The 15915-nt window shown below is 35.0% G+C and overlaps 1 protein-coding gene across 3 annotated transcripts in view; it reads left to right on the top strand.

The window, feature by feature from the left end:
* LOC148954013 (protein DENND6A) overlaps positions 1–15915 on the top strand; it is a 127637-nt gene that overhangs the window by 29480 nt on the left and 82242 nt on the right. For all 3 annotated transcript variants that reach the window (XM_089086882.1, XM_089086881.1, XM_089086880.1), the window contains exons 4-7: positions 1030–1215; positions 5590–5876; positions 10305–10489; positions 12289–12422. In XM_089086882.1, the coding sequence (XP_088943008.1) occupies positions 1030–1215; positions 5590–5876; positions 10305–10489; positions 12289–12422 (792 nt within the window). The remainder of the gene's footprint in view (positions 1–1029; positions 1216–5589; positions 5877–10304; positions 10490–12288; positions 12423–15915) is intronic.

Consider the following 15915-nt stretch of genomic DNA (forward strand, 5'->3'; position numbering starts at 1 on the left):
GTGAAAGTATAGAGCAGAAATGAACAGAAATTACCTTCTATACTGCAGGTAGGGATCGGGGGGAGGGGGGGGGTAGACTGGCTTGAAGAAATCTAAGGTTTTGGCTGTATTTGTCTTTTGTAAGGCCGTGTTCAGGGGGTGGGGGGCTATGGAGTTTTAACCCCCCCCCCCAAAAAAAAAAAAAAATCCGACTCGCAAAAACGTAACAAAAATGCATATAAACTAATTTTTGATGTGTTTTAAGTTTTTTGTTGTAAATGTGAACATCGACCAGTTTACGTGCCTGTTTGGGCGACATCACAAATCTATGAAAAGGAATTGTTAACTTTGAAAGAAAGAACTTTGTTTTGCTTAGAGTCTGCCTTTCCCAGATCGCAAACTTTGGCAACATATTCTCTGGATTCTAAGTGGAACCTAGCTTTTATTTTTTTTGTTTCAGCAAGGCAGTTGTAGAATTACATTCAAGGAATCTTGAACGTTTGCGATTAGGAAGAGGGCGGAAGTATGAACTTGAAAATACATCGACGTGCCACAATTTGGGCTTTAGATCAATCCCTGCAAGTTTTTATCACGTTCCAAAGCTTCGTTCACATTGTCTAAAAAATATTTTATTTCATGAAAGCAACTACTCTGGAAGGGGATTTGCTTGTCAGGAACTACAATTCTTCCTTCAATTAATTACGATTTTTTTGTTTTTCTTCTATCTATCTTCTCTTTTTTTCTGTAATAGTTTATCATATTTGGTCGGAATATCGATTTTTTTTTAGCACATTCCATCATTATCCAGAACTTTGCTTCTATTGTTTTGCTTGTTTATTTGACTAACGGAGAAGAGCTTGCCCTAATTCCCCTGATCTCAAGAAAACATTTATATAAAGTGGACTAAAATGTACTTATTTTTCGTTTCTGGCCCTTCTCCCCTCTTGCGGTCCTCCATTGGTAGACATGTGTGAACCTGTTTATTGTTTGTTCTTTAGTGTTTGTTTTTACATTTTGGAAAGGTTCAAATAAGTTTTCTTTCTCTTTTAGTCTGTTGTAATTACGACAAAATTGCCATTCCCTGACTTCTTTTCTAAATTATGCAGTGTGATTGCACCTTATTATTTTGATGACCGAAATCCTGATTTGCATGCGATTTGCAGGGAGATTGATGGATGGCCAGCACCTCTACCAGGACACACTATTAGTCTCGGAATCCTCGGAACAAGTATCCAGGTAGAAACATCGTATTAACAAACATACAATATATAAAGGGGTCCATATTACAGTAAATACAAATAGTGATGAAATATATATATATATGTATATATATATATATATATATATATATATATATATATATATATATATATATATATATATATATATATATATATATATATATATATATATATATATATATATATATATATATATATATATATATATATTTAACAAAAGTAATTTCCCCGTTCATTTTGATTACAATTTTTTTTAAATGGATGAAATACTAACCCATCTCCCCCCCCCCCCAAAAAAAAAGGCTGTCTCACTTTACATATTTGGTAGATGTCTGTACCACTGAAAAGAACTCGTTTATTTTTATTTTTTTAACAAAGGTGTAAAACCAAATAACAAGCCCACCATAGTTCAGAGGTAGAAACCCCAAAGGTAGCAACTCTAAGGAAATGAAACTCATAAAAAAAATAAGCGACACTGTAAAAGAATCAATGAAAAATAAAATAATAAAAATAATTGAAAAACCTAACAACTTTTATTCAATTTTCTTAAAGTGCCAAGCAAGTAACATTATCGAGCAAGCTCAGGTTTATTCACTATCCTCTTCAACATCCCCTGAAAGTTTCACTGTAATACCGTTAGGTTCTGTAGTACTAGCAGTAGTCGTCGTAGTAGCAGTTGTAGGTGCAATAGTGGTAGTAGTATCGGTGGGAAAAATAAAATCTTGAGAATATATTTTTTTTTGGGAAACTGTTGCATTTTTAGAGAAAAAATTGAAATTAGACTATTTTGTGTGCAGATGGATCAAATCTTTGATTACAAGGAAGGGAAGATTTTTTAATTATTAGATGAATGTTCAGAGCGTTCAGAGTTGTAACTTTCAGGGACACATACATACGAAGATGCGAAAACACAAATGCTACACCAAGAATACATGTAAGTTTCTGTCGTTTTTTTGCGTGTATCGTTTGTGATTTTTCTCATCTTTTTATGGAATCTGTCAATTTGTTTAAGCTAGTTTTTTTCTTAATTTTTCCTGTTGATAAAACTTCTGGATTTAAAACGAAGTATTTTGATTTTCATTATTATTTCTATAGAAAGGATATTTTGTTTTTGTTTTTCTTTTGTAAGTTCACCGTCTTAAAAGAAGTTTTGTCCATTTTTATTGTTTTTTGCCTTTTAATTATAAATGGAAAAAAATATGAATAAATAAATGGCTAGTTTATCAGTAAACTTCATAATAACCACTGCAAAGTACCATAGCCGGGAAATCAGTCGGGAACAAGAAAGAAATAAAGATAACATTACGCAACTTCAATCAAACTTTATGAAAATAACAGTCGTCACCTGTCATTCAAGAATTACCAATACCCATAACCAGAGTGACGTGCAACGCTCGATTTAAAACCATCCATTAAACACACCAACCTGCCCCAAAGGTAGCAACTCTAAGGAAATGAAACTCATAAAAAAAATAAGCGACACTGTAAAAGAATCAATGAAAAATAAAATAATAAAAATAATTGAAAAACCTAACAACTTTTATTCAATTTTCTTAAAGTGCCAAGCAAGTAACATTATCGAGCAAGCTCAGGTTTATTCACTATCCTCTTCAACATCCCCTGAAAGTTTCACTGTAATACCGTTAGGTTCTGTAGTACTAGCAGTAGTCGTCGTAGTAGCAGTTGTAGGTGCAATAGTGGTAGTAGTAGTCTTAGTAGTTGTAGCAGCATGCAGACTTTGTATAATGTCTAGTTAAACATTCCCCTTAGCCTGTCCTGAAAGTTTTGACATAACCATCACAAACCAACTCGGGTACTGCGTTATAGATAATTTGACACACAGTCAGAAGATTTAAAAAAATGGGTCTTGCTGACAGAGCGAGAAATTTGAACATTGTTTTAATTAAGAAGCAGATAAGTAGATTGGTCAGAGACGAAAAACGGGATAGACCTAACTACCCTAAAATTCATCTCAAGACCTTTGTTTATTATTCAAGTTGTATAAGTTATTACCGTCCCTGTCATTCTATTGTCCCTTTTCTATTACATAGTTTTCTAGAATACATAAAATGATTGGTAAAATTCTAATAGATCGACAATTCTCTAGAATATTCTTGTTACCACCTTTAAAAACAGGAGTTATCTTAGAGGCTTAGATTCTGTTTCAAATACAAGAACATTAACTCAGTTGCTACTGGTTGTCACACTTTTCACATCATGAACAGTTTTGTGACCATCGTCGAGAATCAAGGTTTGAAATGCATTAAATTTCTAATACTCCCCGAAAAATACTCAAAAGGAGGATCACCATCAGAAGCTACTAAACAGGAAGTTAGTTTCATACCAATTGTAGCAAAATTTTGGGAATGAGCGCTACCTAGCTTTTCTGGTTTGCTTTTCTGGTTTATTTGGGGGTTAACAGTTCTGTCATAATGCTTCATCTGGTAAAAATGAATCGACTATTGATGCTACACGTCCTCTGTATTTTTGCAGGGTTACCGCGTGCTTCTTTGAAATTGAATTTAAAAACTGTTTTGCCCGCGTTTATCAAAGGCTTATTAAGGCAATTCTATAGTTTGGTAAATTTATGATGAAACTGGATCATTTTGGTTATTTAAAGGATTTTGTAAATTTGGTCACTTTTGCTAGCAGGCCTTAACACACTAGCCGGCTGCCGTGAAAAATGTCCACTTAACGCGTAACGTCATCTTCTATAAATGCAGTCCCAAACATGTCGGATGATTTCCCTTTCAAGATTTTTTGTTTTGGTTAAAACCGAACCTAAATACTGGCCACTTCGGTTTTTAGGGTTTTTGTTAGCAGCAAATTACACTAAAAAGGGCTAAATTTAGCCCTCTAAAGGACTGGCCATCCATAAGCACTTCCAAAACTGGGTAACTCTCTATTCTTACCAAGTGAGTGGTTTGGTCCCAATAAATCAGTTTACAGGTCTAATCGCGAGTCTCATCGACTTGTGATTCACAAACGGCCGAATTCATATCTCCCTTACGTTTATCAATCATATACGGCTCGTCTGATATGACGCTCTTCATAACCAGTGGTTCTGACTACATTGTTGTGAGTTCAGTATCAAGGACATCGATTTTGTTTTTCTATCTATGCAAAGCGATTGTTTATCACACTCAAATCAGCTTTTAACTCTTAAGACACTATGTTTGAATTATTTATGGTTCTCATTGTTCGTATTTATAGATTGAATTGTTTCCAGGATCTTAACAATTTCATTTACAAGAATAGTTTCACGTTTGTTATTAAAATTGTTCATGTGGGGTATGCTTTTACTTGTCATAATCCTTTGTGTTTTTAAACCTGACTAGCCTAGGATATTCTTACTGTGAAGTTGATGAATCTTGTATATTTGGCATCAGCATAGCATCTGATTCGGCGCTACAACCTAGCTGACCCAAATCTAGCTGTTGAGATACTTATTAGCCGGCAAAAAATAAAACCAGCAATGTTAAAGCATGAGTGGGCAAGTTTAATTGTTTAATTTTCCCTCTTGTTTCCCTTTTTTTCTTTTTTTTCTTTCTCCGTTCAGAAGTTGTTGTCTTTGCTGTTATTTTCGAAGAATTTGTTGTTTCTGTTGTTATTTTTGAGTATGTTATCTTTCTGTTTCCTCTTTTCGTACTATTTTGTATACTATTTAAGAGGTTCTTGATTTTGTTGTTATTTTTTAGTATGTTTTCTTTTTGTTTCATCTTTTCGCACTATTTTGTATACTCTGTCATTGCACATTTACTGTATGTGACGGGTCTTCAATATATTATTATTATGATTATAGACAAGTAGACGCTTTTGTGTTAAAGTAGTTTTTTTTTTATAAAACTTCAATTCTCCAGTTTTAGTTACTAATGACAAAGGTCGGTACTTATTTATATTTCATTACCAAATGGTTTATCAGATTTAAATTACAGATTCAATAGTCAAATTTATGATTTATTTTTTCCGATACAGATACAGATAATTTCTATTCAACAAGAATTTTAATCAATGGAGGAGAAGCGTAGGTAGTTGTATTGGCCTCAGGTGGTATTGCGATGCTATTACTTATTAGTAGCTGGTATGTTAACCATATTCTAATTTTCAGACTAGAGAACTCTCGTCAGCCTACCAGTTCTCTTGTCCCAAGAAAATTGATTTTACAAGATTCTAAAAAAACGATAAGAAATCTTATATTGAGTAGTCCGCTTAAAGAAAACACTAAAAACCTTTTACTGCTGAATACGATAATTTGCTTTGTTAGGAAATAATATAAATACTATATGATAGTATTAATGTAAATACGAAATGATAGAGTTTGAAACATTTATGAAAGTTAAAATGTTTTATTTTATATTCTCTCTTTTAGCTCACAATCCCTGCATCTAATGGAATAAATAGAATAGGGACGCCTATACTCAGTGCAGAATCTGCGTCAGGTACGCCAAATTCGGATATGTCTCCGCCTTCCAGTATCCTCTCTCTTTCCATTTGCCGACCCATGATAGCCAGGGTTGAACCATCGTTGTTTCAGCCACTTTGTTCATTATTGCCATATATTCATTTGTTGTGGGAACTAATGCTAACTGGTGAGCCTGTGGTTGTCATGGCCTCTTCTCCAGATGCTTGCTCTCGCTTAGTGGTTGCTCTTGTCAGGTAAGTAAATATATGTTTTTTTTTCACTAAAACATTTTAGGGAACTCCTAGGAGTAGAAGTACAAGATGATTCTTTAGAGAAAACTTCGAGACTGTGTAGTAGGAGTAAAGCATGACTACATGACTATAAATAAAGCGTTATTGGTATATCATTGATATTCCTTATTTCTGTTGTTATCTTGATAATGGACGGTGACGTAAGAATCACCCCTTTTTTTGAATTTCTGAACTTTCTATTCATACTATCTAACTATGATCTTTCCCATTTTTTGTTCTTTGCTATATACATTTTTTTTTTAATTTGTTTGATTTGTAATCTCTATCACTTAAAAAAGAAAAACTTTCTACAGTGCTTTGAAAATTGGGTCATTGAGTTTGGTTTTTGACACAGTGTGTAATCTAAAAATGAGCTTGATGACTTATGTGTCACTGACACATTTTCGTCTTTTGAGAATGAAAAATTGGTAGCAGTTATATTAAGTAGAAATACTATACTCCAGGGTCGTACTAGCTGTTGCCTCAGAATATTTAGTGCTGCCAATTGAAATTTGTAAAATTAAAAAGTAATTGTAGAAAAAAGTAATATTGTAAAACTACAAAAGTTACCCCAAAACAATCATTTTGACTTGAATGCTGACAATAATTTTTATTGAACTCTGAATAATTCAGGATGTAATGAAAAAATATCGAAATACAGTTTTTTTGTACTTTTCAAGACAGAATCATAACAATTATTTAGTTTAAGGCTAAAGTAGCTCGCCTGATAAAGGGCTACCCTGTACAAATTAATTTTGTATTATTGTATCAACAGTAGGGTGTTTCAAAAAGAAAATTTTTCTTTCAATCACCTGGCATAGGTGTTTAAAATGAGAGGTTTGGTGTTTGTATGCAGTGTGCAAATTTTCATATTGATAGGAAATCATTAAGTGACCCCTCAAAGCATACATATTTTCAACTTATTTCGCTATATACGACGTTAGTAATTATTGCTTTTCTATACTGGTTTGAGTGGTATTAATGGACAATCCTTGTGGCAAAATCAACCTTATATGCAGTCTTATTACTTACTTGATGTTTACATGTTCTCTATGATGTTTATATTTAACTCTATGTTGATGATATCTGCCATCTTTAATTCAGACTACACTGTTTATTAGTATTTCTGAGTTTGTTATTTCTTTATAGCACTGTCGACTGACTGCTGACTTGAAAAGTGTTTGTGAGTTTCTGAACTGATGGAGAACAAGAAGGTTACAACGAGGTCTAGTACAGAAGTATGGCTGGTAAGCCAGTTCCTGTCAGTACTTGCTGTGATTGCTGTCAGTCAGTAGGTGCTGCCACAATTTTCAAGTACCAGCTATAAAAAAATGGTCAGGTGTTATGCCGACTATTTTTTGACCTGAGAACTAGCAAATGCACCCTATCTGATAGCTGTTCACATACTATAAATGAAGTTTTGGAACTCTGGGCTTTAGCCAGTCTTCCAACAGCACAAATGCCAAATGCTGTGGCAAAATTGAAAGCAATGTATGAAAAACATTCAGGGATTGCTAAGAACAAGTCACGCCGAAGTAACAGACAAGCAGAAGTGGAACAAGAATTTTGTTCACGGTTGGAAAAGCTATTTGATATTGGACATGCTGATTGTAATCAATTTATAAAAATTTCAGAAGACTTGTGTTTCTTGCAAGACCAGAGAAGCGACAGACAGATGTTTATGGGTGTAGAGATGGATTTAAATTCAAAATTCGTCACGGGAAAAGACAGAAGAGGCTCTAGGATGAAGAAAGACGCAGAGAAAAGGCAAAAGTGGATCGGGATAAATCAGTGATGTTATGTTCAACATCAGTAGAAGAATACAGCCAGCTTTGTAACTCTGAGACTGAATCATCGAATGATGAGCAAGATTATAGACCAAGGCTATTGAAGTTATCTAGCCTATCTGCTCAGCTGAACTCAGAAACTGTCATGAATGAAACCGTTCAACCACAAGTCCCTTCTATTGTAATGAATAAGCGTTGCCTGGTTGATGACCCAATGTTTTCTGCTAGCTTAGATTGTACCAATACAACACCACGAGAAGCTATGTATGTAGTTGCTCCAGCACTGAAAGTCGCTGGCATTGACATTCAGAACATTGTTATGTCCACTAGTTCAATCTATAGAGCAAGAAAAAAAATTCGTCAGTCAACTGCACAACAACAGAAAGCACTCTTCCTGTCAACAATACCATTAGTGGCACACTTTGACAGAAAATTGCTACGAGACAATGATGATAGTTTTGTTGATCGCATGCCAATAGTGGTTTCCGGCGTAAACATTGAGAAGCTTCTCAGTATTCCTAAACTACCAGCAGGCTCAGGTGAACTGATGGATAAAGCAGTAATTGAGGCTTTACTGGAATGGAAAGGAGTCCCAGAATGGCTTGCTGGGTTGTGCTTTGACACAACTAGTTCAAATACTGGTGTCCATTCAGAAGCCATCACAGTCATCCAACAAGCGTTCAACAAGCGTCTCCTTTTCTTGGCCTGCAGACACTACATCCTTGAAATAGTATCTGCTGCTGTTTTCGATATGTTCTTTCATCCTCTGGTCCTCAGATTGGTATCTTCAGTAGATTTAAAGAGCAGTGGAAATTCATCGACCGAAGCAGTATTGCTGCTCTTGACAGAGACACAGGTAGTAATGGTTATCTAACAGAACCTGAAAAAGACTGGCTGCATATGAAGAAGCAAGAAATTGTCACCTTCCTGCACCATCAGTTATGTCAAGATAGTCTTCCACACGATCATTACCTGGAGTTCTTGAAGCTATGCTTGGTGTATCTTGATGAGAAGAATCTGGAACAAGAACGTACACATATTAGTCCACCAGGTGCTTACCATCTGTGCCAGATGGATGGCTAAGGGTGTTTATTGCCTAAAGATACACTGCTTTCGAGAACAGTTTAAGCTAACACCAAAAGAACTTGATTCTATGCGACGTATTGTCTTGTTCACTGTCACAATTTATCCCAAATCATGGTTCTTTGCTCCTAGCAGTTGTGATGCCCCACTTAATGATCTGTGTCTGCTTCAGATACTGGAGTCTTACTCTGCAGTTGAGTATCAGGTGGCAAAAATTGGACTAAAGAAGATGAAGGGTCACCTTTGGTACCTCAGCGAAGATTCAGTCTCCATGGCATTGTTTTCAGATCGTGTGGACAATACAAAAAAGAAACAACTTACTATGGCATTGCCAAAACTAATGAACAAACATGATTTGAGGCGAGTTGATCCAAAAACAATTAGTTCATTTCAAAGTCTATCACTGGCAGATTTTGCTACTGAAAGATCTAAGAATCTTTTCACAGCACTCAGTATCGATGTATCATTTACTGAAACTGATCCAGGAATATGGCATGAATATGCTGGGTATACAACAGCAAAACTGAAGGGGGCAGTGAAGTTAGTAAGCGACTTGAACCAGTCTTTAACACATGATGAAACACAGCGCCAGCTTATATTCCAGCTCGTCGAATACCATCGTCAGACAGAGGCTGAACCACTGAAGAAGTATTATTCTCTTGTAGGTGACCAGTGACCTGCACTGCAGCACTGTAGACATAGACAATAATAACTGTTACAAATGTTACTGTAGTGTAAAGTGTATACAAACTGTGGAATGCGAGACTTGCGCTTTGTGGGACGTGGTGTTCTACATTTGACAATATATTTGACATAAATGCAGCTTGGAAAGTAGTACACAGGCCAATTGATGTGACCCAGTTATCTTTAACTTATGTTAGTATTGCTAACTCTAATTGTTCTGACTAAGTACAATCTTTCAATTGTTTTTATTCTCTAACTTCACTGCATTTTAACAAAAATATGACGAAAAACGTGATATTTTCAAACTTTATGTGCTTTGAGGGCCACTTGCCCTAGGTTTGTAAGTGTGAAACTTTTCAGGAATGTTTATTACATGAAACCTCATCATATCAATGGGTATGCATTAACAAACTAAAATATTTTTTTCCCATATACTCGTGAAACGCCCTAATCAGCAGCTACTCAAAGTTAATACAAGTATACAGTGAATATTGTGATTTATTGTGAATATTCTCTGTGAATATTCATTTTGCTCACATTTCTTCTCCACTCTGCCCACTTCTAGCAAAAAAAACACATTTCACATAATCCAAGTCCTTGAGATCAAGAGATTCTTCCTAGGGCATAGTGTATGCTATTTTATGTAAATGGAATATTTGAATCGTGCCTCAAATCTGGCCTTGTGCTGTTTGAAGTTATCTACACAATTCTTCTACTGGAAATCCTCTCCCCCCTTATTTACAGATTATTGATTTTAATGGGTTCACTGCGTCATATGATTTTTGGGAATCATATGAAGCTTCATTGTTAAATCTCTAGCTTGATGCTCTATTTCTAGCTTAATATCGCCGTTGACGTACTGTTCTGACTACAGACCTTTCTTTACTATTCACGACACAGAGTTCAAGGAATATACTAGCAAAACCCAAGCTCCGCCCTCAATCACATTGGGAGTTACCAACCCCTTTTTCTCCAAGGCTCTGAGTCATTGGCCAAATGTAATAAAAGTTGCTGATTTTGTTGGTTTGTATTCTTTATGTACTTATTTCTCACCAACATTGGTTCATAATGCAAATTTTGGCTTTTTAATTGTATCACCGGTCGTATCCAAGCATTGGAGAGAGGGGGAGGGGGTTCACTGCCTTTTATTATCCCAGTAATAATAATAAATAGTTTAAGGAGATATCATATAAATGAAAACACAAGGTCTCGAATAAACTCGTCAATAATTTATGAATGTGTATATAAATCTACTTATGGGTTCTTAAAATCTTAATTATATACTCATTAAGTGTGGACGATTTAATTCTCGCTAGTGTCGAAAACAAAATTATGAGTGTCATCAAACCTTTGATGTTTCTTGACTGTTTTTAATGTTATAATAAGGCAAAATAGTGCAATTGGCAAAACTAGAGTAGTAATAACTGTCTGATTTCATTTTCTTAAAAAAAAAAACAAAAAAAAAAAAAAAAAAAAAAACAATTGTAAGTTTGAAAAGAAACGCCAAACGCTAGATGGTGTTTGTGATTTTTCGACCCCAGCGCCACTTTGCGTTCTTATAAGTTACCCACTCTCTTTTGTCTGGACCACAAAGAGAAAAAAATTTGTTCCTTAGGTGAACTCAACATTTTTTAGTGGAGAAATTAAAGTTCTCCAATTGTTCCTTTTATATACACTAATGTCATTTTATGGATGGTAAGATAAGCACTAACATCTTGCGAACAATTATAATTACATTACAGGATAGATCACTTTTATGTTAGGGCAGTTTGTAATTTAAATAAAGACACTTCTTTGTATATTATTTTGGATTTATGGTCTTCTGAACTCGTATCTAAAAGCCAGTTTTTAATGTTATTCTACTACATCGGTGCAGAAAGTAAATCAACAAATGATGAAGTAATGGTTTCTTATTCTTACGGACATTCTATTAATGAAATGTATTGAAAAAATATATTTCTAAAGTTGTTCAATAATTCAAAAAGCAGAAAGTTATGGACTAAATAAAATTTAGCCCAAATATGCACTTAATGCTCAGTAGTTCCTAAACTTGCCAATACGAGTAAATATGTTTAAGGCTGAAATCGATGCTTATTATGGCATGTTGCCTTAAAGCAAGGCTTTGGCCATACTTAGCTTCAGTCCTCGGCTCGCTCTGCTTACGAAAACTTTTATCAGCGTCTCATTTCTATAACGAAAATAAATTTACTTTATATTAGTTGTTAGTTTGAAAAACCAATTTCAATTTTATTCCAAAATATTTCAAAGAAATAAAATTTCATCATGTGTATCGATAAAATCGTTTTTTAACATCGTTTCTTCCTCTCTGTATTCTAGGATTCAGGAAGCATGGAGAGGAGTTTCATTTTAAGTTGAGCCTTAATAAGGAGGAGTTAAAGTGGATAATGTTGACAAGCAGAAATTTGTTACCCTGGTAATCACAAAAAGTATTTGGGAAGGCAATATCGAAGATTGGTCCTTATTTTGCTCCATATGTGGAGATGGAAAGGATGACATAATTCATTTTTTTTTTAGTTTTTATAAGTAATTTAAAGGACCGAGGAAAGACCACATTTTCCGGGGTGCTATAGAAGGAAGGTGGGATTTTATATTAGGGAGTATAATCTAATGTGGATTAAGAAGTTGGGTGCAGTATGTCACATAGCGACGATTTTCTTTGGTTTATTTATTTATTAGTTTGGATTGAAGGGTGTGTTTTTTTTTCAATATTTCATATTGTCATGTTGTTTATTTTAATGTTAATAAAGATCATATCATATAGAGTTAAAAAGGAAATTATATAAATTCAGCTTCATTTGTAGGAGATGTGTCTGACCCAACAAGTCGACTAAAAAAAGTATTGAATTTGAAACAACTGGAATCGAAGCCAGGAGTTTGCACACATTATAAACCGTACCTGAAGCGTGATAAAGTGTTTATTAAGAAGCTTCTTAAGGTAAGGTTTTTTTTTTAATCTGGTGAATAAAGTTGCCAGATGTGGCAACTGAAGTTTTCCTCCTTTTTATTTTATGGCAGTCTTCTGGGTATCCTTTCAGAAAGTAACATCGCGGCTTTAGAACAGTGCTAGAAGCAAGAAGCCGTTTGTTATACAGTTGTATAACTTTCTTCATTCTTTCTTGTGCAGTATGAAGGGGCTTAATAGGCTTTATATTTACTGTCCGAGTCAAAATATAGAAGAAACAATGATTATGAAGGTAATGGAAATTAAAATTTTCTCTTATACATCTTTCTCCAAAGGGGTTTACTAACTGTTGAATGATTTTGCTGTCGCCTTAGTTTGCGGACTTCCCTGATTACTTATTCTATTAAGTCTTTGTGTAGGAAAATGAAATGATTTCAATATTTGGGGCGCTTATTTTTGCAAAGAAAAGGTATCAGTACTCCTGTAAACTAGAGCCCGGTAATTCAAATTCATCGCATATGAACTTATAATTTAAGCCTTATATAATTTTTTTCAAAAAATATTTGAACTTATAATATGAAAAGAATATGACACGTGTTGACCTTGTATGTAATGTAAGCTAACCATAATTTTCAGATTCTCAAAGGGATACATTTATCATATTCCTTTGAAAGCAAAATTCCGAGAGAGCCTATTGATGAAACAGATAGTCAAGCTCAAGTGACTACTAATAAATGACTATGTTTGTAGTGGTAATCATAAATGATTAATTTATGCCAGTTGAAGGTCTGTTCAAATTAGTATGTCAGTGAACGGCTTGGAACGTCAGTGGTAATATTAGCAAAGAACAAGCAGTTACTGAACTTTTTGGAGCAAATAATGTTGATTTAGTCGAAAGAAAGAAAAGGTCTCTTAAATGCAGGACAAACGTCAGGTCTTTCTAGTTTTTCAGGCAGCTCATTTTAAGTGAAGAGGCAGGCTTTCAGGTGAACTGGCTATTGTTGAACGTTTACCATGTGCTTTTTAGCCAAATATGAACATTTTCTAGCTGTGTTGATATCCAACCTAATAGTTGTCAACGTATACATGCCTAAAAATTACTGCACCGGAGCCTCGTAAAGGCTTGTAAAGAACTAGCTTCGTGCGTGAAAAGATTTCTAAATAAAAATATTTCTATCGCTGGTAATTTCACTGTGACCTGTCGGAAGGTTCAGATTCTAGATCGCAGCTGCTTTAGAGCTCAATGCCTCCCAGCTTTTGCCTAGAGGAAAAAGTAAAAGTTCCCCTTCCCCTATATTGGCCCTTGTTCAGAGACTTCAAATCTAAACCGCATAGTAGCCTCGTTTCCAATAGATAAGATTGAAATTTAGGCAACGGCTTTTGTTCTGATCTTATTTTCGTCCAAACAACTTTCGCTTGCCGACCGATCGATGCCAAATTTACCGGAACGAGAAGCTGTTCTCTAATTGCGTATATATGTGGCAGAAATAAATCATTCTCTTCTGGCAGTTGATAAAAATGAAGTTCTCCTACGGAAACTGAGAAACAATACTGAGTTCCATGATTTATCTTGCAATCTGAGCCTGGTTGCCGCATGCAATTCAGCAAAGTTATGGCTTTCTATTTGGAATAATTGTGTCTGCCCTTCATCGGTAATTTCCCTGATACCAATCTAGCGCAAGTTTAATTGTGAATTAAAAAATCACAAGGTCATACTTATTCAAAGGAACAAAAGAAAAGTCCTCGTCGAAGCAGGCTGCAGAAAGTAATTGAACTGATTATTACAAAAGTGAAATATAGTGCTCTGGATCCTGCCAAAGCACACATCTTCAGAGGATAACTAGACGTCCAAATAAAAATAAATATTTTTATCGTTATTTATTTTTTAAACCGAGTGATGTGCATTATGCTATCTGAAAGTTGCTGAAAAAACCACTGAATAAGGATTAGTTTGTATCTCCAACTGGAGATGTAAAGCATCTCCGGTTGGCTGGTCTTATAATTGCACAACATCTAGCTCCCTCGTTCCACTCTGTTCAGGGCAAATTACCCGTATAGTTTCATTTATTTATTTCCCTCAAAATAACTGCACCAGAGCTTCGTGAAGGCTTGTAAAGAACTAGATTATTTAAGTTCCGGAAAAAAGGGAAAAGGTTATGCATAGAGAGAAAATTTTCGGACTTATTTGTTTTCATCACATCGCCCGATTACGATTTCTTGTGCTTCTTTTGAGGCATTTGAATCATTTGTTGTTGAAGAAATAAGTATTCTGTTCCAGCTCACCCGTTTGGGTACCAAAAAATATAAGTTGAGAGCATGCACTTTTGCCCTCATGGATGTCCTATGATATGTTCAAAAGCAAGGTAGTTTTCTAATTAGGTGGGCCTTAAATATAGCTCGTGCTTTTGACTCCTGTATCTTCGGGTAAATTTTGTTAGAGGCAATTTTTACAGGTTTTGATTCAACAATTATTAATTTTTTTTTTTTACATGTATCGTAATCTTAGAGCAAAAATGAAAGATGTTAATTTTATTTTTTCCTATACCCAAAGGTGTTAAACAAGGTGCTTTGACCTCGTCAGCCCTTTTAAATAATTGAGTAATTAAAGAACGGAGTACAGATCATCCTGCTTGTCTTTTCAAAGGACCTTTGTGAACGCCATACATGATTTAAGTTTTTTCCGGGATGTGAAGTATCTGTTTCTAAGCTTCAGTCGCTGCTTCAGTTGTTGGGTCTTTTTACAGAGATAAGTTGGAAGCTTGTTGCCCAACCTTGCTGCGGTGGGGATCGACCCCAGGCCCCTTATTGCCAAGCAGAGCATCAATCTACTGTGCTGCTACAAATTAGAATTGATTAATAAAATATCTTTCAGTGTTTTATTAAATCCCTTGTTCCACGTGGGATTGAATTTGAAAACTTCCAATTGAAAGGTACAGTTGCTTCTACTACTCTAGCACAAGATATGTATGCTCACTGGTAGAAATATTAAATAAACAGTTAGACGCACAATCGAGTATGGTAGTAAAAAGATCCACCAAGCTTATGCGTCTTTAGCCGTTACGACAGTCCAGTTGAATAGGGCTCACTAAGCAAAGCATTTGCATTTGTTGCACCCCCTCTTCCTTTTGGCCTCTTGTATGTAGTGTTTTCTCTAGTTATAAAAACAGTAAATCTGTATTTGTTTTATTTTCGAAGTATATGTTATGCTAACCTCCATGGACCTGGGACATCTGTTGAAGGCCGACACTAGTTCAGATTCGTTGTGAAAAAAGCATAATATAGTGGATTGTGCTGTTGTCCCTGATAAATGTGTCAAAGCTTTCTAAAATGAAGCTGCGAATTTGCTCCATCCTTGAGCTTCTATGTTCCAGTGGTTTATTGTGTGTATCGCCTTTTTTGTTGTAAATGTCTTTCTTTTGTTTTATTACTTTTCTTTCTTTTATAATCCGTTAAAGAGTTTCGGTCCTCCCTTTTTTTATTGGCACTAAATAAATTTGATTGATTGATTAATACTTAAGGGGGTCAG

Source organism: Artemia sp. Qi Xiang Cuo, chromosome 3 (genome assembly GCF_049724085.1).
Source record: "Artemia sp. Qi Xiang Cuo chromosome 3, ASM4972408v1, whole genome shotgun sequence".
In the NCBI taxonomy this organism is placed as follows: Eukaryota; Metazoa; Arthropoda; class Branchiopoda; order Anostraca; family Artemiidae; genus Artemia; species Artemia sp. Qi Xiang Cuo.